The sequence below is a fragment of the Zophobas morio genome, unplaced genomic scaffold (genome assembly GCF_036711695.1).
Source record: "Zophobas morio isolate AGI-343-1 ecotype UQ-CSIRO unplaced genomic scaffold, CSIRO_AGI_Zmor_V1 ptg000002l, whole genome shotgun sequence".
Lineage (NCBI taxonomy): Eukaryota > Metazoa > Arthropoda > Insecta > Coleoptera > Tenebrionidae > Zophobas > Zophobas morio.
The window spans coordinates 565,995-591,099 of NW_026972107.1; the positions used below are offsets into that span (position 1 = coordinate 565,995).

The 25,105-nt window shown below is 30.9% G+C and overlaps 1 protein-coding gene across 2 annotated transcripts in view; it reads right to left on the minus strand.

The window, feature by feature from the left end:
• The window catches only part of LOC135123259 (transient receptor potential-gamma protein), a 92,548-nt gene that overhangs the window by 27,468 nt on the left and 39,975 nt on the right, over positions 1-25,105 (minus strand). For both annotated transcript variants that reach the window (XM_064047769.1, XM_064047759.1), the window contains exons 3-5: positions 20,216-20,346; positions 1,399-1,636; positions 1,077-1,219 (exon numbers count right to left, since the gene is read on the minus strand). In XM_064047769.1, coding sequence (XP_063903839.1) covers positions 1,077-1,219; positions 1,399-1,636; positions 20,216-20,346 — 512 coding nt within the window. The remainder of the gene's footprint in view (positions 1-1,076; positions 1,220-1,398; positions 1,637-20,215; positions 20,347-25,105) is intronic.

A 25,105-nucleotide genomic window follows, 5' to 3' on the forward strand; every position in this document is an offset into this window, starting at 1 on the left:
TTTTTAGATTATTTAAATTTTCGATTTTTCGACTTTTGGATTTCTCAATTTTACAACTTTTCGATTTATCAATTTTACTATTTTTCAGTACTTCGATATTTCAATTTTTCTAATTTTTAATTTAAAATTTTTCAGTTTTTTGATGTTTCAATATTTCGATTATACCATCTTTCAATTTTTCTTCTCGATTTATATAGAAAAATTGTTCAATTTCTCAATTTTTCGACGTCTCGACATTCAATGTTTTAATTTTTCAGTTTACAATTCTTCAGTTTTTTTATTTTTCCATTTTCGATTTTTTACCAATTTTTTGTTTACTTAAATTTTCGATTTTTGACTTCGATTTTTCGACTTCTTGGTTTTAGATTTCTCAATTTTTCAATTTTTCAATTTTTCGAATTCTCGAATTACAGAGAAAACATTGTTCAATTTCTCAATTATTCAATTTTTAGATTTCCGCATTTTCAATTTTTCATGTTTTTGATTTTCAAATTTTTGGATTATTTAAATTTTCGATTTCTCAATTTTACAACTTTTCGATTTATCGATTTCCCTATTTTTCAGTACTATTTCTATTTTCGCAATTTTTCGATTTTTCGACTTTTCCAATTCTTAAGTTATTTGATTTCTCTATTTTCGATTTTTCATGTTTCTGCACACATTGTACTTCACATCAGATCTTTTTTGTTTTTATAAATCTTTGCTACTTTTTTCTTGGAAATATCTTGTTGATTAATGCTTCCATGATATAATTGCTGATTTAAAATTTCACGAGAGTGTATGGCGAATTTAAATGTTGTTTATTGCTCTTTTCGAAACTTTAACACTTGTTCAGTTGTAGTTTAATGTCAAAGTCGTAAAAATTGAACATTTAAATGAAATCACGGTGAAATAACACAGAAACGCGTAGCGGAAGCGGAGTGCGCGGTTCCTTGTCGAGCTGCGCAAAAGATGCAGCTCTTGAATAAAAGTCAGGGACGGTTGGTATGACGTGACGCAGTAACAAAAATCGCTTTATCAAACTTCCCAGGCCACCTGTAACCGAAGTTGGCGATTGTCGAACAAGAGGAACTCACCTGACGTCGTGCGGCATCGGCAGCGTCGCCCCTCTATCCAGCAGGATCTTGATAATTTCATAGTTGTCACGATGGGCCGACAAGATCAGAGGGGTGATGTCAGGGGTGAAAGTGGCGGTATCGGGCGGCAGGGCTTCCCAACTCTTGAAAAATTCATTATATTCATTGAGTTGCGGTATGAAAAGGTAAAAGTTTGGCGGCACACAAAAGCCGCCGAAGTTCAAAAATCGATCCGCGGCTGGCAAACAGGAAATGACAGAAGTTACTGAGTCGAAAAATAACTCGAGTAATTAATGAGCTCGGCGATCATTTTTCATCTTACGTGCGGTTCGCCTTGCTTGTGGATGGTCTCTTCGTGGTCCAGCAGCACCTCCACGGCCTCCACGAACTCCTCGGAGATGGCGTGCAGCAGCGCGTCCTTGGTCTCGACTTTGTGTTCGATCAGCAGCTCGACCATCTCTAGATTTTCGTTATCTATGGCCATAAGAAGTGCACTTCGGCCTAATGGATCCACGCAGTTGATGTTAATGAATCCCGTTTCTTCGGCCTTCTGCAGCGTTCTGTAACGAGTTTTATTTTTGAGAGAACGTGGTTACGAAGTTAGCGTCGCTTCCAATATTCCCGGGATAATGCGCTTGTTAACTTAATTAAAATCAAAACTGTACATAAGCGATGGTTACTGTTAAATGCATGGCCCCGACCTCTAGAAGGGTAATATATCTCGAAGTTAAATGATGTAATATCGAGTTATACCGCAAAACCCTTTCGCTTGCTGCTAACTTGTCAACGCTCCGGCAAATATTAATTAAAGTTCGAGCGTTTAGTCCAATTTCAAAGAGAATTAAGTTTAATTAACGCCGAGAAAAATCCGCTTGTTTATAATTAAAACGTCACGTGGTGGAGCGGAGGTTTCGCTGGGGGAATCACGGCTTTTATGGCTAGTTATTACGTGGATGTCATGTATTTTTAAAGTTTGTGGATGAAGTTGGCGGGAAGGTTTCTCCATCTACAACTTTCTTTATTATTTACCTTAAACTCACTTTCCGCTCTAGATTCAAACAGAATCTCTGAAAAACAGGTCGAGGGGAGGGAATTTTTATTAAAATACGAATGGAAGCCGCTGCACGAAAAAAGACATGCATGTTTTATGATATCCTTTCTGAGGTCGGACGTATGAATGGTGCCCAGAAAAATTAATGTAACGCCGGATGCGCCAAATGAACATCGGACAAGATTCCCAGCCGTTATTTATTTTTCGATGGAAGTTAATATTTACAGCTGGAGGATTCCCCGAGGATACATTAGAAAACTCGGGATCGATCAAACTCGAAAAGTGTTTTTGTGTTTCCGTAAAATTTTTATCGTGTTTGTGTAGGGGACAAGGATTTGCAAATAGCGCAATGACGATGTAAACGCGACCTTCTGGCAGTGTTGGGGACAGATACTTTTAAAAATATCTAGATACAGATACAGATATATGGAAGATAAAAGTATCTAGATACAGATACAAGAAAACAGATACTTTTTGAAGCTTTGGCGAATAAAATAACTGAAAACATGTTTATGTATTTTTTTAAGTATTGTTTAATGATTTTTTTAAAATTAACAACATTTCGAACGTATTGTCACCTAAATTATTTCTTCTTAGTGTCAGAAAAGTCTAAACACCCGGTGCAGAAGAACGGATTGTGGTCATAAATTTAAAAATAAACATTTTATCAATGCGGATTAGACTAAAAATAACAGTATTCCCAAAATTTCTGGGAAAATGGAGTGAGTCGTTCCTGATTTAATCAATAGAATAAATTGACTCATTCATTAATTTTTTTGAGCCACCTAGGTATATAAGCAGATCTAAAAAATATGAATGCAATGATAAATTACAAGTAAAAACTCATCATATTTTGCACATTTTTAGTAAAAATTTATTCGCCAAAATTTTGAGATGACGTTATCAATTTTTTAGTAGCATAATCCTGAACTTGTAGTTTATAAATACATTATTGAGATTTTTCGTCTTTTCGGTTTTTCGATTTTTCAACTTTTGATGTTTCAATTTTTCAATATTTCAATTTTTGACATTTTCAATTTTTCCATTCTTCAAATTTTCAATTTCTCCATTTTTTAATTTTTCGATTTCTCAATTGTCCGATGTTTCAATGATACGATTTCGCAATTTTTAAACTTTTCGATATTTTAATTTTTCGTTTTTCAAAATTCTAGATTTTTCGATTTCTCGAGTTTTCAGTTCTTCTATGCATATTTCAGTTTTTCAATTTTCGGAATTTATAAAATTTCTGATTTTCCATTTTTTTTCAATTTTTCGATTTTCCAGTTTTTCGATGTTTCGATTTTTCTATTATAGGATTGTTCAATTTCTCGATTTGTAAATTTTAGATTTTCCAATTTTAATTTTTTTGATTTTTTCATGTTTGGAATGATAAATTACAAGTAAAAACTCATATTTTCCACATTTTTAGTAAAATTTATTCGCCAAAATTTTGAGATGACGTTATCAATTTTTTAGTAGCATAATCCTGAACTTGTGGTTTATAAATACATTATTGAGATTTTTCGACTTTTCGGTTTTTCGCTTTTTCAACTTTTGATGTTTCAATTTTTCAATATTTCAATTTTTGACATCTTCAATTTTTCCATTCATCAAATTTTCGATTTCTCCATTTCTTTATTTTTCCATTTTTCAATTGTCCGATGTTTCAATGATACGATTTCTCAACTTTTCAACACTTCAATTTTGATAATTGTTCTGTTCCCGGATTTTTTAATTTTTCTATCCTTTAACGGTTTTTCGATTTTCATTTTTTCGAACCTTCAACTTTTCAATATTTGAATTTTCAATTGATTTTGTTTCCTTTTCGATTTCTTGATGTCTCGATTTCTCAGTTTTTCGATTTTTTGAAATTTAGAATTTTCAATTCTTTCATTTTTTCAATTTTCAGCTTTTCGATATTCGAATTTTTGTGTTTTCGATTTCTCGATTTTTCAGTTTTTCCATTTTTAGATTTTTCAATTTTTCCATTTTTCGACTTTTCAATTTTGGAATTTTTGATTTTTTGACTTTCGATTTTTCGTTTTCTCTACATTTCGATTTTTTGATTTTCGTTTTTAGAATAAATTGCATTCGTCGAAGTTTAGATTTTTCGATATTTGAATTTTCAATTTTTTTTGTTTCCTTTTCGATTTTTCGATGTTTCAATTTTTCAATTTTTCAATGATCCGATTTCTTGATTTCCCATTTTTTCGATATTTCAATTTCTTTATTTTTCGAATTTTCTCATTTTCGTTATTCTAATTTTTTTTATTTCGATCTCGATTTATCAATTTTTCCATTTTTCGCCTTTTTATACTTCCATTTTCTATGTTTTCAGTTTTTCGATTTTCCATTTTTAGATTTTCGAAAATTCGATTTTCAAATTTCTAGGATTTTCGTTCCTTCGGATATTTATTTGAATTTATTTGATTTATTGAAATTTCTGCATTTTTCAAATTTTAAGTTTTTCGATGTTTCGATTTCTCAATTTCCAAGTTTTTCGATTTTTCCATTTTTCGAATTTTAAAATTTTTATTTTTTAATATTGAACTTTACATTGATTTTGTTTCCGTTTCAATTTGTCGATATTTCAATTGTTTAATTTTTCGATGTTTCGATTTCTCCGTTTTTCAATTTTTCGATTTTTTTCATTTTTCCAATTTTCAGATTTTCGATATTTGAATTTTTTTAATTTCGATTTCTCGATTTTTCAATTTTCCATTTTTTGACTTTTCAATGTTTCGATTTTAAAATTTTTAATTTTTCGACTTTGAATTTATGGTTTTTTCTATATTTTGATTTTTGGATTTTTATATTTTTCGAAATCTCAATTTTCGAATTTTTGACTTTTCGGTTTTTCAATTCCCGATTTTTTTATTTTCATTTTTTCGATTTCTTGATTTATCGATCTTTTTATGTGTTGATTTGTCGATGTTTCATTTTTTAAATTTTTTTATCTCCATTTCTCCGTTTTCGATTTTTCGGCTTTTCAATTTTTCGATTTTCCAATTTTTCGATTCTTCTATTACTCAGTTTTTACTCATTTCAGTTTTGGAATTTTGGAATTTCTGATTTTTTCATTTTTCCAATTTTAAAATTTTCGATATTCGATTTTTTTATTTTCGATTTCTCGATTTTTTCATTTTTCGACTTTCAGATTTTTTCGATTTTTAACCTTCAATTTTTGTTTTTTTCTACATTTCGATTTTGGATTTTCGTTTTTTCGAGCATTGAATTCATCGAAGTTTAGATTTTTCGATATTCGAATTTTCAATTCATTTTGTTTCCTTTTCGACTTCTCGATTTTTCAGTTTTTCAATTTTTCCATGTTTCGATTTCTCGGTTTTTCCGTTTTTCAATTTTTACATTTTTCCAATTTTCAGATTTTCGATTTTTGATTTTTAGATATTCTATTTTCCAATTTTTCCATGTTTCGATTTCTCGATTTTTCGAAATTTCGAATTTTAGGTTTTCTCATTTTTCCATCTTTTAGATTTTAGGTATTCAAATTTTTTTATTTTCGGTTTCTCGATTTTTCAATTTTTCCATTTTTCGATTTTTGGATTGTAGAATGTTTGATTTTTTGACTTTCGATTTTTCGTTTCTCTAAATTTAGATTTTTGGATTTTTATACATATTTTTCGAAATTCCGATTTTCGAATTTTTGATTTTGGGTTTTTCGATTTTAGATTTTCAGATTTTCATTTTTTCGAATATTTAATTCAGCGAAGCTTCAATTTTTCAATATTTGAATGTTCAATTTATTTTGTTTCCTTTTCGATTTCTCAATGTTTCGATTTTTCAACTTTCTATTTTTCGTTTTTTCTAAATGTCGATCTTTGCATTTTCGTTTCGCGAATATTTGATTCATCGATGTTTGAATATTTGAATTTTCGATTTATTTTATTTTCTTTTTGATTTCTCGATGTTTCAATTATTCAATTTTTCGTTGATTCGATTTCTCGATTTATCAACTTTTCGATTTTTCGACTTCCTATATGTTTTTTTTCTGTATTTCAATTTTTGGATTTTTAGATTTTTGGAAATCTCAATTTTCGAATCTTTGGTTTCCCAGTTTTCCGATTTTTCCATTTTTAGATTTTCGAATTTTCGGTTTTCTAGTTTCTCGGATTTTCGTTGCTTCGGATATTTTTTTTTATGGATTTCCCGATTTTTCGGTTTCTAATTTTTTGAATAATCGATTTTCCAATTTTTTCATTGCTCAATTTTTGTTCTTTCCAGTTTTTTTTTCGATTTTCAAGTTTTGAACTTTTCATTTTTTTTTACTTTTCGATTTCTGACATTTTCAATTCTCTTCTTCAGTTTTTTGATGAAATTTTGTACTTATATTAGGAATATCATGTAGATGGTAAAACGCTAACCAAAATTTGTCTAATCATCCCCACCACTAATGCGATGACGTCACTTCAAAATTGTACATAGTAAATGGGTCTTAAATTGTATAAAATAACATAGTCCTACAGATGTAGTTTACGACTCCGAATTGAGTTTTTACCCGAAACGTCTAGATTTTTGGAAAAAAAATCAAAATTATAAAACAACATTTTGCAATTTAATTTTGAATCTGCTAATCCGAATGTTTTGAAATGTTGCAGATGTTTTAAGGCTATAAAGAGCATCATAAATCTTTACTCAAAATATATTTGGTTATCCCCTCCAAAAACTTGATGACGTCAGCTCAAAAGTTTGCCAAATAAATCCTATGTAAAATGTACAAAATATGATGAGTTTGTGCTTGTGATATATCACTCCATTCATATTTGTTGGATTTGCATATACAGGGTGACTCAAAAAAATTAATGAATGCGTAAATTTATTTCACAGATTTACTCAGGAACTACAAAACCGAATGCTTTGAAATCTTGAAGGTGTTTTAAAGTTATCATAAGCATGGTAAGTTTTTGATCAAAATGTATTTGGTCATCCCCCTAAAAAATTTATGGCGTCACCACAAATTTATTTTACTGATTTACTCAGGAACTACAAAACCGAATGCTTTGAAATCTTGAAGGTGTTTTAAAGTTATCATAAGCATGGTAAGTTTTTGATCAAAATGTATTTGCTCATTCCCCCTAAAAAATTTTTGACGTCACCACAAAATTTTGCCGAATAAATCCTATCTAAAATGTACAAAATATGGTGAATCTCTTCTTGTCCATTCAAATTTTTTCGATTTCCATATACAGGGTGACTCAAAAAAATTAATAAACGCGTGAATTTATTTTATTGAGTTAATCAGGAACTACAAAACCGAATGCTTTGAAATCTTGCAGATGTCTTAAGGTTATAAAGAGCATAATAAATGTTTAGTCAAAATATTTTTGCTTATCCCTTCCAAAAAATTGATGACGTCAGCTCGAAAGTTTGCCGAATAAATCCTATCTAAACTGTACAAAATATGATGAGTCTATACTTGTAATTTATCACTCCATTCATATTTTTGGATTTGCATATACAGGGTGATTCAAAAAAATTAATGAATGCGTAAATTTATTTTATTGTTTTAGTTAGGAACTACAAAACCGAATGCTTTGAAATCTTGAAGGTGTTTTAAAGTTATCATAAGCGTGGTAAGTTTTTGATCATAATGTATTTGCTCATCCCCCCTAAAAAAATTATGACGTCACCACAAAGTTTTGCTAAATAAATCCTATCTAAAATGTACAAAATATGATGAGTCTGTACTTGTAATTTATCATTCCATTCATATTTTTTGAATTTTCATATACCGGGTGACTCAAAAAAAAATAATGAAATCTACTGCGAAAAAAAAACATAATAGACATGCAGTCGTCACGTTTCCGACAGCGAGGGAAGTACTGTCTAAACTCTTTAGACCAATTTTGTTTATGTTTTAGCAGCAATGTGTTCTACTTTCTATTAATTTTTACATATTTTTAGTCACAATTTTGGTAGTTATTTTTTACTTTCATTTTTAGCAATAATAAATAGTCCAAACATGAAAAAATCAAAAAAATAAAAATTGGAAAATCTAAAATTTACAAATCGAGAAATTGAACAATCCTATAATAGAAAAATCGAAACATCGAAAAACTGGAAAATCGAAAAAAAAAAATTGGAAAATCAGAAATTTAATAAATTCCGAAAATTGAAAAACTGAAATATGCATAGAAGAACTGAAAACTCGAGAAATCGAAAAATCTAGAAATTTAAAAACTGAAAAATTAAAATATCGAAAAGTTGAAAAATTGCGAAATCGTATCATTGAAACATCGGACAATTGAGAAATCGAAAAATAAAAAAATGGAGAAATCGAAAATTTGAAGAATGGAAAAACTGAAAATGTCAAAAATTGAAATATTGAAAAATTGAAACATCAAAAGTTGAAAAATCGAAAAACCGAAAAGCCGAAAAATCTCAATAATGTATTTATAAACCACAAGTTCAGGATTGTGTTACTAAAAAATTGATAACGTCATCTCAAAATTTTGCCAAATAAATTCTACTAAAAATGTGCAAAATATGATCAGGAACGACTCACTCCATTTTCCCAGAAATTTTGGGAATACTGTTATTTTTAGTCTAATCCACATTGATTTACGTGTTCTTGCAAAATGATGATGATTTCATTAAAAAATTGTGTACCTAAAGTAAAATTTTAACTCTAAAATGCTGGATATGTTTCATTGTATTTTAGGTGCAAGGGAAGTTCTGTCGAAACAACTTGCCACCAATTTTTTTTGCTGTAATATTTGAACATAAACAGTTTATTTTATATATTTTTAAAACATTATAAAGAAAATAAAAAGTTGTATTAGACTGAACCTTGTGGGTTTCTGAATCTATTTTCGGCAGCATTATAAACTTTCAACTCAATTTCTTTCAAAATACATACAAATGGATTTCGATGGTTATTTCCCTGTACCCTTCATTTGAAAATAAATAAGCTTATCTGGTGTTGTTTACCGATTTGCATTTTATAACGGACTCCCTACAGTGACCATAATCTCTCATGTTTTTGGGTCGGTACCTGCGATGGGTCGGTACTTTGGGTTGCATAGTTACAAAACATAATTCTTCTCACTGGAACCGATTTTGCGGGCGACGACTGGGGACCCTTAAACGGAACCAGCAATTCTTCCTAAAATGTATATACCTGCCGCACTGGGATAGACGATTACCGGACATGGTCATAAAAACATCATAAGCCCATATTGAAGAATAATAATTTATGACAGGTTGCCGACAACAGACCTTCAGCATAGAATAATCATTTCCTGTATTCTTTTGAAATATTAATTTTAATGCAGGAGATAATTATTAGATATACCCAAAAATGTATCTAGATACTTTATTTAGGTACAAGTATCTGGATACTGCCCAACATTGCCTTCTGGATTAATCGAAAGAGACGTCCAATAGTTTTAGCAACCTAGTCAATTAGCCCGAATACGCAATAACGAAAACGGCGACGTGACGATCCCATTAAAAACACCTTTACATCAGGCTTATGCGCAAAACGCCGTTTTCAGCCATTATCTCCTGCAATAAAACCGAATTACTTACAACGAGCTCCCTCGCCGCCATCTCGCCCCCTAAAAACTCCAAGCTGCGTTTTTGCGACCGCCACCTTGAACAACTCCGTCATTAGCCACGTATTTTTTAAACAAATAGATCCGCCCTATCAACACCGCCCCGGTAAAAATATCCCTTTATATGTTTGAATATCGTTATCGACTAGCACCAGTGTTTACACTGTTTGATTAAAATCCGAATAGAGAAAGGAAGGAACACACTCGTGGAAAACATCCACTAATCTCGCAACACACATCAAGAAAAGTGACGTAAATAAGCAACGCGACACTCCACCGGCCTGAATTTCTTCGAGCGTATTATTACAGAGTAACGCTAGGATAATTTATCGCCTGTCGGGGACATGTTCAGGACAAATGCCGCTTAATATTTTCATGAAATCTTTCTGGCCCGGCGAGAGGACGAATGCTAAACGCCAGGAAACAAACCCATTTGTTCGGGCCGGTTTGCATGCGAGTCATCCGAAAACGTTAATTTATTAAGCAATTTCGAAGGAAACAAAAGCTGTAAATCTCGTCCCGAATTCTTGGATCGGGGGCGGAGGGCGGTCCAGGGCCTTTTTACTACCTGCGCGTGAGCTGGGGAGGTATTGTAATCGAGTCCATTGCTACTTTTATGTTTTATGTTTTTCAAAATAAAATCTCATATTTTACTTAATTCTTCGTAATGTCGTTTGTTTCTGTAGTAATTTGTAAAATTCCAGTTCGTCGCCTGAGAACTTGTTTGATCCATAGACCGGAGCGCGGTCAGGGAATTGTCGACTCTAAGCGTTCAGAATTTCTGCGGAAAATATTTATTATTTAAATGCTTTTACTAACCGTAATCATGCCATAGTTTTTTTTTTTGGGAAAGTGCAGTTATTTTTATGTTTTAGACCCATTGTGTTCTATTCTGTATTAATTTTTATATATTTTTAGTCATAAGTTTGGTTATTTTTTACTTTGACTTTTAGCAATAACGTGGCATGCTTAAAACGCTCTCAGTGATCGAAAAACCGAAAAATTGAATTATCGAAGAAATCACAATTTTAAAAAATTGGTCTAAAGAGTTTAGACAGTACTTCCCTCGCTGTCGGAAACTTGACGACTGCATGCCTATTGTGTTTTTTTTCTCATTACATTTTTGTAGTGGGAATTTAAAAAAAAATGCGATGACGTCATCAACATTTTTGCAAGGACACGTATATCAGTTGGGATAGATGTAGTGTAATACTAAGAATAAAATTATTATATTCTCAAATTTTCGGGAAAATGAATTGGGTCGTTTTGAATATTGATTTGTAATAATCAATAAAATAACGAAACAATTTACTCACGTATACGTATCAGAGGCAACTGAAAATCGTGTATGTATAAACATTCTTAATTTAAGATGACAGGCGTAACAGCATACGTGAGAGTCAAACAGAGAAACTGTAAACAAAACGACCATCGGTTTTATTGCTTCGACTTCCGCTTATTATATAAAACATTGGGTTTTATTTTAATTCTTGACGGTGAAATTCACAATTGGTTGATTATAAACATGTCTATTTCACATTCGCGGAACCAAGTGAACGCATAAAACAAATGCAGGTCTGTAATGTTAAAGTCGATGTAAATAAGCGTGCTACCCTTATGTTTCAACCGAGTTTTTCCTTTAACAAATTTTGTGTCTACCAAATTGGGTTGGTTGGGGTGTAATACTAATAATAAGTGTTGCCTTTAATTTAATCAATAAAATAAATTGACTTCATTAATTTTTTTGAACCACCTCTTAAGAAAATCTAAAAAATATGAATGGAATGATAAATCACAAGTACAAACTCATAATATTTTTTGCATTTTAGATAGGATTTATTCAGCAAAATTTAAGGGTGACGTCATCAATTTTTTTAGGAGGGATGAACAAATACATTTTGAACAAAAGTTTACCATGCTTATAATAACTTTAAAATATTCCCAAGATTTCAAAGCATTCGGTTTTGTAATTCCTGATTAAATCTATAAAATAAATTCACGCCTTCATTAATTTTTTTGAGTCACCCTGCATATACAAATCCAAAAATATGAATGGAATGATAAATCACAAGTACAGACTCATCATATTTTTACAGTTTAGATAGGATTTATTCGGCAAACTTTCGAGCTGACGTCATCAATTTTTTGGAGGGGATAAGCAAATATATTTTGACTAAAAATTTATTATGCTCTTTATAACCTTAAAACATCTGCAAGATTTCAAAGCATTCGGTTTTGTAGTTCCTGATTAAATCAATAAAATAAATTTACGCATTCATTAATTTTTTTGAGTCACCCTGTATATGCAAATCGAAAAAATTTGAATGGAATGATAAATCACAAGTACAGACTCATCATATTTTGTACATTTTAGATAGGATTTATTCAGCAAAATTTTGTGGTGACGTCATAAATTTTTTAGGGGGGACGACCAAATACATTTTGATCAAAAATTTACCATGCTTATGATAATTTTAAAATATCTTCAAGATTTCGAAGCATTCGGTTTTGTAGTTTCTGAGTAAATCAGTAAAATAAATTGACGCTTTCATTTATTTTCTTGAATCACTCTGTATATGCAAATCCAAAAAATATGAATGGAGTGATAGATCACAAGTACAGACTGATCATATTTTGTACATTTTAGATATGATTTATTCGGCAAATTTTCGAGCTGACGTCATCAAGTTTTTGGAGGGGATAAGCAAATATATTTTGACTAAACATTTATTATGCTCTTTATAACCTTAAAACATCTGCAAGATGTCAGAGCATTCCGTTTTGTAGTTTCTGATTAAATCAATAAAATATATTTACGCATTCATTAATTTTTTTGAGTCACTCTGTATATGCAAATCCAAAAAATATGGATGGAGTGATAAATGACAAGTACAGACTCATCATACTTTGTACATTTTAGATATGATTTATTCAGCAAACTTTCGAGTTGACGTCATCAAGTTTTAGGAGGGGATAAGCAAATATATTTTGACTAAACATTTATTATGCTCTTTATGACCTTAATACATCTGCAAGATTTCAGAGCATTCGGTTTTGTAGTTCCTGATTAAATCAATAAAATATATTTACGCATTCATTAATTTTTTTGAGTCACCTGTATATGCAAATCCAAAAAATATGAATGGACTGATAAATTACAAGTACAGACTCATCACATTTTTACAGTTCAGATAGGATTTATTCGGCAAACTTTCGAGCTGACGTCATCAATTTTTTGGAGGGGATAAGCAAATATATTTTGACTAAACATTTATTATGCTCTTTATAACCTTAAAACATCTGCAAGATTTCAAAGCATTCGGTTTTGTGGTTTCTGAGTAAATCAGTAAAATAAATTTACGCATTCATTAATTTTTTTGAGTCACCCTGTATATGCAAATCCAAAAAATATGAATGGTGTGATAGATCACAAGTACAGACTCATCATATTTTGTACATTTTAGATATGATTTATTCCACAAACTTTTGAGCTGACGTCATCAAGTTTTTGGAGGGGATAAGCAAATATTTTTTGGCTAAAGATTTATGATGCTCTTTATAGCCTTAAAACATCTGCAACATTTCAAAGCATACTGGTTAGCAGATTAAAAATTAAATTTCAAAATGTTGTTTTATAATTTTGATTTTTTTTCCAAAAATCTGGACGTTTCGGGTGAAAAGTCGATTCAGAGTTGTAAACTACATGTGTAGGACTATGTTATTTTATACAATTGAAAACCCATTTACTATGTACAATTTTGAAGTGACGTCATCGCATTAGTGGTGGGGATGATTAGACAAATTTTGGTTAGCGTTTTACCATCTACATGATATTCTTAATATAAGTACAAAATTTCACAACAATCGGTCGAGTACTTTCGGAGATTATCTGTCTAATAAAAATCCGGGACGGCAGACGGACAGACGGACGGACAGACGGACGGACAGACGGACGGACAGACGGACGGACAGACGGACGGACAGACGGACAGACGGACAGACAGACGGAAATGGGAGACCTATTTCTTCGTCTTCTAGGGGTCATGAAAGATCGAGAAAAAGTAAAAGTAGAGAGTCGGCCGACGGACTCGATTACAATACTTCCTTTGCTTACGCTCGGGAAGTAAAAACGAAAAATTGAAAATCCAAAAAGTAAGAAGTCGAGAAATCGGAAAATCCAGAACTCGATTGAAAAATACAAAAAAAACTGAGAAATCGAAAAGTCAAAAAAGCAAAATCGAAAAATAGTAAAGTTAAAAAATCGAAAAATTGAATAATGAAAAACCTGAAAAATCAAAAATTGAAAAACTGAAGAACTCAAAGATTGAAACTTTGGGAAGTCGAGAAATGAATCAAAGAATTATTTAATTGAGAAATCAGAAAATTAAAAATTCAGAAACGTCAAAATTTGAAAAATTAAAAAACTGAGACATCGATAAATCGAAAAATCAAAAGAACGAGAAATCGAGGTGTCTAAAAGTCGAGAGGTCGAAAAATTGAAAAATTGAGAAACCGAAATAGGCCAAAATCGAAAAATCTAAAGGTTAAAAATGGAATAATTGATAAATTGATAGACTGAACAATCTTTAAAACATCGAAACATCCGAATCTCGACAAATCGAGATCTCAAAAAATTGAAAAATTAAAATCTGGAAGAACTGAAAACTCGAGAAATCGAAAAATCTAGAATTTTAAACATTGAAAAATTAAAATATCGAAAAGTTGAAAATTTTAGAAATCGAAATATAGAACATATCGAAAAAACTCGAAGAAATTTCCAAAAATTAAAAAATTAAAAAACTGAAAAATCGAAAAATTGAAGAACTGAAGAACTCAAAAATCGAATACTTTGGGAAGTCGAGAAATAGGAAAATCAAAAATTTGATTAACTGAGAAATCAGAAAACTGAAAATTCAGAAACGTCAAAATTTGAAAAATTAAAAAATATTGAAGAACTGAAAAATCGAAAAATCTAAAATTTAAAATAATGACATTAAAATTTGTAAAATTGAAAAAGGGAGAAATCTAAACATCAAAAAAATAAACAAATAAAAATCCGAAAATTTAAAATTTAATTATTTTAATTATTGTTAACAATCACAAACATTTGGAAAATTGAAAAATCGGATAATTAAAAAATCGAAACATCGAAAAATCGAGAAGCCAAAGAGTAAAAAATCGAAAAACCAACAAATCGAAAAATTCAAAACTGAGACATCGAGAAATCGAAAAATCAAAAGAACGAGGAGTCGAAAAGTCGAAAAATTGAAAAATTGTGGAAATAGGCCAAAATCGAAAAATCTAAAGGTTAAAAATGGAATAATTGATAAATTGATAGACTGAACAATCTTTAAAACATCGAAACATCCGAATCTCGACAAATCGAGATCTCAAAAAATTGAAAAATTAAAATCTGGAAGAACTGAAGACTCGAGAAATCGAAAAATCTAGAATTTTAAACATTGAAAAATTAAAATATCGAAAAGTTGAAAATTTTAGAAATCGAAATATAGAACATATCGAAAAAACTCGAAGAAATTTCCAAAAATTAAAAAATTAAAAAACTGAAAAATCGAAAAATTGAAGAACTGAAGAACTCAAAAATCGAATACTTTGGGAAGTCGAGAAATAGGAAAATCAAAAATTTGATTAACTGAGAAATCAGAAAACTGAAAATTCAGAAACGTCAAAATTTGAAAAATTAAAAAATATTGAAGAACTGAAAAATCGAAAAATCTAAAATTTAAAATAATGACATTAAAATTTGTAAAATTGAAAAAGGGAGAAATCTAAACATCAAAAAAATAAACAAATAAAAATCCGAAAATTTAAAATTTAATTATTTTAATTATTGTTAACAATCACAAACATTTGGAAAATTGAAAAATCGGATAATTAAAAAATCGAAACATCGAAAAATCGAGAAGCCAAAGAGTAAAAAATCGAAAAACCAACAAATCGAAAAATTCAAAACTGAGACATCGAGAAATCGAAAAATCAAAAGAACGAGGAGTCGAAAAGTCGAAAAATTGAAAAATTGTGGAAATAGGCCAAAATCGAAAAATCTAAAAGTTAAAAATGGAAAAATTGATAAATCGAGGGATTGAACAATCAAAAATTAAAGTATAGAAGAATTGAAAACTCGAGAAATCGAAAAATCTAGAATTTTAAAAATCGAAAAATTAAAATATCGAAAAGTTGAGAAATTGAAAAATCGAAATACAAAACAGTCGAAAAATCCAAAGTTTGAAAAACGAAAAACTGAAAATCCAAACAATAAGAAATCAAAAAATCCAGAAGTCGAAAGATCGAAAAGTTGAAAAAACGACAAATTGAAAAAAACTGAAAGAAATTTCTAAATATTAAGAAATTAAAAATTAAAAAACTGACAAATCGAAAAACCAAAAAACCAAAGTCGAAAATCGACGAACTGAAGAACTGAAAAATCGAAACTTGTAGAAGTAGAGAACTGGGAAAATCAAAAATACATTAATTGAGAAATCGGAAAACTGAAAATTTAGCAACGTCAAAATTTGAAAAATCAAAAACCTGAAAAACCAAAATTTGAAGAACTGAAGAACTCAAAAATCGAAACTTTGGAAAGCCGAGAAATGGAAAAGTCAAAGAATTGATTAATTGAGAAATCAGAAAATTGAAAACTCAAAAACGTAAAAATTTGAAAAATTGAAAAATATTGAAGAACTGAAAAATCGAAGTCGAAAAATATAAAATTTAAAACATTCAAATATTAAAATATCGTAAAATTGAAAAAGTGAGAAATGTAAATATTAAAAAATCAAAAAATAAAAATCGGAAAATTTAAAAATCGAAAAACTGAAAAATCAACAAATCGAGAAATCGAAACTGGACAATTAAAAAAAATGGAAAATTAAAAAATCGGATAAGTCAAAAATCGAATCATCGAAAAATCGAGAAACCAAAAATTATAAAATCGAAAAACCGACAACTCGAAAAATCGAAACATCGAAAAATTCAAAAACTGGGACATCGAGAAATCGAAAAATCAAAAGAACGAGAAATCGAGGAGTCGAAAAGTCGAGAACTCGAAAAATTGAAAAATCGAGAAATCGAAACATAAAACAGTCGAAAAATCCAAAGCTTAAAAAGGAAAAACTGAAAATCCTAAAAATAAAAGATCCAAAAATCAAAAAATCCAGAAGTCGAAGGATTGAAAAGTCGAAGAAAACACATATTGGAAGAAAAAACTAAAGAAATTTCCAAAAATTAAGAAATTAAAAAACTGAAAAATTGAGAAATCGAAAAACCAAAAAAGCAAAGTCGAAAAATAGAGGAACTGAAGAACTGAAAAATCGAAACTTGTAGAAGTCGCCACATGGGAAAATCAAAAATAGATTAATTGAAAAATCGGGAAACTGAAAAATCAAAAAATCGGGAAATCGAAAAATCTAAAATTTAAAACATTGAACAATTAAAATATCGCAAAATTGAAAAATCGAGAAATTCAAACATAAAAGATCTAATTTTAAAAATCGAAAAACTGAAAAATCGACAAATCGTGACTCCAGAATTTAAAAAATTGAAAAACTGAAACATCGGATAACTGAAAAATTGAACCAGCGAAAAAGTGGAAAATGGAAAATTTGAAAAGGCTAAAAATAAAAAATCGAAAAACCGAGTAATCCAAAAATCGAAACATGGAAAAATTCAAAAACTGAGACTTCGAGAAATCGAAGAATCAAAAGATCGAGAAATCGAGGAGTCGAAAGCCGGGAAGAAAAGTTAAAAACTGAAAAATTGATTAATCGAGAAATTGAACAATCGAAACATCTGAATTCGATAAATCGAGAAATGAAAAAATTGAAAAAAGAAAAATTAGAAAATCGAAAATTTAGAAAGTCGGAAAATTGAATCATTGAAATATAGAAGAACTGTACGCAAGTAATCGCAAAACCTAGAATTCTAAAAATTGAAAAATTAGATTATCGAAGAATAAAAAATTTTAAAAATCGAAAAATTAAAGAAAATCGGGAAATCTAAAATTTAAAATATTGAAAGATTAAAATATCGGAAAATTGAAAAAGGGATAAATCTAAAAATTAAAAAATCAAAAAATAAAATCCGAAAATCTTGAATTTAAAAATCGGATAATTTAAAATCCGAAACATCGAAAAATCGTGAAGCCAAAAAGTAAAAAATCGAAAAACATGCAAGTCGAAACATTGAAAAATTAAAAAACTGGGACATCGAGATATCGAAAAATCAAAAAAGAACGAGAAATCGAGGAGTCGAAAGGTCGAGAAGTCGAAAAATTAAACGTTAAAAATGCAAAAATTGATAAATCAACAGATTGAACAACCATAACATCGAAATATCCGAATCTCGATAAATCGATATCTCGAAAAATTGAAAAATTAAAATATAAAAGAACCGAAAACTCGAGAAATCGAAATATAAAACAGCCGAAAAATCCAAAGTTTAAAAAACGAAAAACTGAAAATCCAAAAAATAAAAAATTCAGAAATCGAAAGATCGGAAAATCGAGGAAACGACATATTGAAAAAAAAAAACTGAAAGAAATTTACAATAATTAAGAAACTAAAAAACTGAAAAATTTTGAAATCGAAAAATCGAGAAATCCAAGCATCAAAAAGTCAAAAAATAAAAATTCGAAAATCTGAAATTTAAAATCGGAAAACTGAAAAATCGACAAAACGAGAAATCGAAACTCCAAAATTTAAAAAATTGAAAAATTGAAAAATCGTATAACTGAAAAATTGAACCTTCAAAAAATTGGAAAATGGAAAAATTGAAAAGGCCAAAAATAAAAAATCGAAAAACCGAAAAATCCAAAAATCGAAACATCAAAAAATTTAAGAACTGAGACAGAATCAGAGGATGGAGAAATTGACTTTTCAGTTCTTCTATATTTCAATTATTCAATTTGTCCGAATTTTTAAATATTCGATTTTCCAATTTTTCTTTTTTCAATTTTTTGATGAAAACCTAAAATTTTAAAAATTTAAAAAATTAAACATCCAAAGTATACAAGAGTGGAAAAATTGAAAAATCTAATGTTTAACGAAAAATTGAAAATACAAAAAGCAACAAAATCTAGAAATCAAAAAATTCAGGAGTTCAACAATCGAGATATTGAAAAAATCCAAAACTAAAAGAAATATCAAAAAAATGAGAAATTAAAAATTGGAAAATTGAGAAATCGAGAAACTAAAGCAGAAGAGTCGAAAAATTGTAAGCTTAAAAAATCGAAAAATCGAAACTTTGGCAAGTCGAGAAATGGGAAAATAAAAAAAAGATAAAAGATAACGTAAAAATTTGGAAAAGTGAAAAATCGAAATATTTAGAAACCGTAAAATTCAAAAAGAAATCATTGAAACATCGGAAAACAGAAATCGAAAAATAAGAAAAATCGAGGAACCGCAAATTTGAAAAATGAAAAAATTGAAAAAGTCCAAAATTGAAATATTGAGAAATTGAAACATCTAAAGTTGAAAAATCGAGAAATCTTAAAGCCGAAAAGTCTCAATAGAGTATTTATAAACCACAAGTTCAGGATTATGCTACTTTTTAGATTAGAGTCGATTTTGGCCTGAGTGCGCCCTGGTCTGTCGATCAAACAAGTTCTGAGGCGACGATTTGCCAACATAAAGCGAAGATACAAATCAGTAAAAATCTACTAATGTTTGACGTATCAAAAATTGTCAAAGTTTTCAAAACCCTACGTTCAAAATGTTCGCAGTTAATTTTAGGTCCCCTGGTGTTTTTTTTCGGATAAATTTAAAGGAATCTGGTGTTTTGTTGCTGGATGAAGTTGAAAAAATCTTTTGAGCTTTTAGTGTTTTATTTTTCATACATTTGAAAAAATCTTGAATGTTGTAGTGGTACTACTATTTTGGGAGCCCATGGAATTTTTTTTTGTAAATTATTTGAAACAATTTTGTGGGACTTTGGTGTTCTATTTTTTTTTTTTTTGAAAAATTTAAACCAATCTTGAGATTCTAGGTATTCCTGTTTGGAAAGAATTTGAAAGTGGCTTGGAGCCTCTAGTGTCTTTTCTTATAATAATTTATTTCAAATTCTTAGAGGAAACGTCATTTGCTAAAATCAGTCTTATCTTGGCAGCTACTAGTCCCGCCCACCCACCCTCTCTATTCTTAGAACATTTTCTCTAGTGTTTAGCTGGTTAGTTTGAAAAAGTCTGGACCATCTCATGAAAAAAAATTTGGCCGAAAATTCGCAAAAAATTCAGTAATATAGAACTCGACGTGCTGATTCCAAAAATATAGCTTAATCATGGTCACAAATCTTGTAATTTCAAAGTTTCGTCTTCGACCAATTTTTACTCAATTACGCCGCCGAAAGAAGTGTCAATCAAAGCGTTTAACTCGCGCTTTCTCAAACAAGTTAGCCGCATCACAAACTTTAGCCACTAGGGGCACTCAAAACTGTTTCTTTTATATTCTTAGTACTTTTGGTGTTTCCCAGCGGCGAATTGCCGCCGTTCCAGTACTCACCGCCTCGTGGACGCGACATCGCCCCTCTCCACCGCCAGCAGGAACTTCTTCTCGTCCAGCGACAGCTGCGCGATCTCCTGGTGCGGCCTGATCACGTTCTCCTCTTCCATCATCCCGTGGATGCTGTGTCTCTATCCAACAGAAAAAGCAGGCGTTTAATCTCTCGCTCGGGCCGCTCATAACGAATTAATTCGATGGCGCTTTTCCGGAAAGCGATATGTCAACTCCAATTAAATTAATTTGTAGGCAATTTGCGTTGTAAACAGAGTTTTTTTTCCGGCGTGTCATCGGGGAAACGTTCCCGAAGGACGGACACCTAACGACCTAATTAAGGGTAATAACAAAAATAACAGAAGATGGGTCGAGAGAAGAGTCGATTTATCATTGGCGGCGGACACGGGCGCCGATTGGGGTAAAATACGGAATGTCTGCGAACATGCGTCGATTGAAGGGGTGTGATGGACGATGTTAATTAATTTGACGCAGTTTTTGTTGAGCGTTGTTTATTGGCGTGGAGGAGAAATGGCTTTCCGATGGGGACGGAATGTGAGGCGGCTTCGGGAAATTGTGGCTATTAATACGCGGTAATTAAGCAATTAAAATGCCGCGAGACGGCGCTTATTAAAATAATCGTGCGTTTGGCGGACTCGCAAAACAAATAATTGGGGATTTGTGTGTTTTAAAAGTACACAGACACGTGTTGGAGGGTTGGGTGAATAGTTGCTTGTTAGCTTTGACCGGTTGGGTGGCACTTGTCCACGGGTGTGTTTGGCTTCGTTAAAGATTCACAAAGCGGACTCTAATTGCCTTTAATCTGTATTTTGGATTTCAGCGGATTCGTGAACATTTTTCATCTTTTTGCTGACATTATTGCATGATATTGTAGAAACGAGAATTTAATCCATCTGTTATTAGTCGCAGCGATGTCTAAAGCATGTCGCTCATAACGGAAATTTGAAACTTTCGATCCAATTGCTCGTTCGCTACAGTTAAAGGAAACTTACAATAACGCGAAAGTTATTGAAGGGAATTCAATTAGTGTGTATCAGTGCACGTCTGTGGAGATCTAAGGAGGATTGGAATGCGTATTCAAGGCGTGACCTTACTGCTGAACATTATATCAAGCGTACTTAGCAACCAAGGAAAACTGATCGTTTCATTCATCCCTGAAAATATTTTCTCTTTACACGTAAAATTTGAGTTTCCTCGTAGTTTAGGTTTTTAGTTATTTGACTAAAAAAAATCAAGCTTAGAATTGGTTTTAATTTTTTGTCTAGATTCCACTACCTACCTATCAACAGAAAATACATTTGTTGTCTAATAAAATGAATGATCAGACAGAAAACCGGTTAAAATTGGTCGTATTTTGCGTAGATTTGTACTGTTCAAAGAACGATCCTGAAAAACCATTGGAGTTATCGAAGAAACGAAAGCGCAAATGACTTCTGCAGCCTGGAATCTACAAGAAAATGTATCCTTTGAAATTTTGAAAATTTCGTTGAAAATTGGTGGAAAATTGGTCGTATTTTGCATAGATTTGTACTGTTCAAAGGACGAATCTGGAAAAACCATTGGAGTTATCGAAGAAACGAAAGCGGAAATGACTTCTGCGGCCTGAAATCTACAAGAAAATCTATGTTTTGAAATTTCGAAAATTTAGTTGAAAATTGGTGGAAAATTGGTCGCATTTTGCATAGATTTCTACTGTTCAAAGGACGATTCTGGAAAAACCGTTAGAGTTATCAAAGAACCGAAAGCGGAAATGACTTCTGCGGTCTGAAATCTACAAGAAAATGTATACTTTGAAATTTCGAAAATTTTGTTGAAAATTGGTACAAAATTGTCGTATTTTGCATAGATTTGTACTGTTCAAAGGACGATTCTGGAAAAACCATTGGAGTTATCGAAGAAACGAAAGCGGAAATGACTTCTGCGGCCTGAAATCTACAAGAAAATGTGTACTTTGAAATTTTGAAAATTTCGTTGAAAATTGGTTGAAAATTGGTTGCATTTTGCATAGATTTGTACTGTTCAAAGGACGATTCTGGAAAAACCATTGGAGTTATCGAAGAAACGAAAGCGGAAATGACTTCTGCAACCTGAAATCTACAAGAAAATGTATACTTTGAAATTTTGAAAATTTCGTTGAAAATTGGTGGAAAATTGGTCGTATTTTGCAAAGATTTGTACTGTTCAAAGGACGATTTTGGAAAAACCATTGGAGTTATCGAAGAATGGAAAGCGGAAATAACTTCTGCGGCCTGAAATCTACAAAAAAATGTATACTTTGGAATTTCGAAAATTTCGTTAAAATTAGTGGAAAATTGGTCGTATTTTGAATAGATTTGTACTGTTCATAGGACGATTCTGGAAAAACCATTGGAGTTATCGAAGAAACGAAAGCGGAAATGACTTCTGCAGCCTGAAATGTACAAGAAAATATATGCTTTGAAATTTTGAAAATTTCGTTGAAAATTGATGGAAAATTGGTGTATTTTGCGTAGATTTGTACTGTTCAAATTATCATTCTGGAAAAACAATTGGATTTATCGAAGAAACGAAAGCGGAAATAACTTCTGCGGTCTGAAATCTACAAGAAAATGTATACTTTGAAATTTCGAAAATATCGATGAAAATTGGTGGAAAATTGGACGTGTTTTGCAAAGATTTGTACTGTTTAAAGGACTATTCTGGAAAAACCATTGGATTTATCGAAGAAACGAAAGCGGAAATGACTTCTGCGGCCTGAAATCTACAAGAAAATGTATACTTTGAAATTTCGAAAATTTCGTTGAAAATTGGTAGAAAGTTGGTCGTATTTTGCATAGATTTGTACTGTTCAAAGGACGATTCTGGAAAAACTATTGGATTTATCGAAGAAAAGAAAGCGGAAATGACTTCTGCGGCCCGAAATCTACAAGACAATATATACTTTGAAATTTCGAAAATTTCGATCAAAATTGGTGGAAAATTGGTCGTATTTTGCGTAAATTTGTACTGTTCAAAGGACGATTCTGGAAAAACCATTGGAGTTATCGAAGAAACGAAAGCGGAAATGGCTTTTGCGGCCTGAAATCTACAAGAAAATGTATACTTAGAAATTTCGAAAATTTCGTTGAAAATTGGTGGAAAATTGGTCGTATTTTGCAAAGATTTGTACTATTCAAATTACGATTCTGGAAAAACCATTGGATTTATCGAAGAAACGAAAGCGGAAACGACTTCTGCGGCCTGAAATCTACAAGAAAATGTATACTTATAAATTTCGAAAATTTCGTTGAAAATTGCTGGAAAATTGGTCGTATTTTGCAAAGATTTGTACTATTCAATTTACGATTCTGGAAAAACCATTGGATTTATCGAAGAAACGAAAGCGGAAATGATTTCTGCGGTCTGAAATCTACAAGAAAGTGTATATTTTGAAATTTCGAAAATATCGTTGAAAATTGGTGGAAAATTGGTCGTATTTTGCAAAGATTTGAACTGTTCAAAAGACGATTCTGGAAAAACCATTAGAGTTATCGAAGCAACGAAAGCGGAGATGACTTCTGCGGTCTGAAATCTACAAGAAAATGTATACTTTGAAATTTCAAAAATTTCGTTGAAAATTGGTGAAAATTGGTCGTATTTTGCATAGATTTGTAATAAATAAATAAATAAATAAATAATCCTTTATTATCCAACAGTTATTACAACTCATTACAGGATAATATTACAGCAAAAAAAGAAAGAAACGCGAAGCTAAACAAATAAAAAAAAAAGAAAAAGAAAACGAAAATCCCTAAACTAAAACCTGGAAATAATATATTTTTTTAATCTATCTAAACTAACTGTAAAAATATCAATTTCAGCGCAAAACTGATCAGTTCTTCTACACATAGAAATAATCGGTGATTGTGCATAATGGCGCGTCGAGGCCGTAGGTAAATAAAATAACTTAGGAGCCCTACAATTCAAACGGGGCACTAAGAAATTTACAAATTCCAGTAAGTACCCATCAGAAATTTTACCTTGTATAAGTTTAATGAGAAAAATAACCTCAGACAATATCCTACGATCATGCAGTGACTGGTATAAAAATTCATCCAACAGATTTTGATAAGCATATCCATGTTCCAGAAAAGTTTTATGTTTTCTATAATACAGGGTTTTTAAGAATTTACGTTGTACAGCTTCAATCATATGTATATATTTATCATAATACGGATTCCAGACACAAGAACAATATTCTAATTTGCTTCGAATGAAAGCATTAAAAAATCTAACAAGCACCCTATTGTCAAAATCCCTAGTATTTCTAAAAAGAAAACCCAATAATTTATAACACTGTAAACACAATATTTCAATATGAGCATTAAAGGTCAGTTTGCTATCAAAGGTGATACCTAGATCCTTGAATGTAGTACAACGCTTAAGAATCTGACCATCAATATTATAATCATTGATAATTGGAGTATTTTTCCTAGTATATGTCATCACCGTGCACTTGTCTTTATTCAGTTGGAGGCGGTTGAGGGTACACCATTGAAATAAGCGCTGCAGATCAGACTGCAATGTCTCACAGTCTGAGACAGTTTTTATGACATGATATAGCTTTGAATCATTTGTACTGTTCATAGGACGATTCTGGAAAAACCATTGGAGTTATCGAAGAAACGAAAGCGGAAATGACTTCTGCGGCCTGAAATCTACAAGAAAATGTATACTTAGAAATTTCGAAAATTTTGTTGAAAATTGGCGGAAAATTGGTCGTATTTTGCGTAGATTTGTGCTGTTCAAAGGACGATTCTGGAAAAACCATTGGAGTTATCGAAGAAACGAAAGCGGAAATGACTTCTCCGGCCTGAAATCTACAAGAAAATTTGTAGTTTGAAATTTCGAAAATTTTGA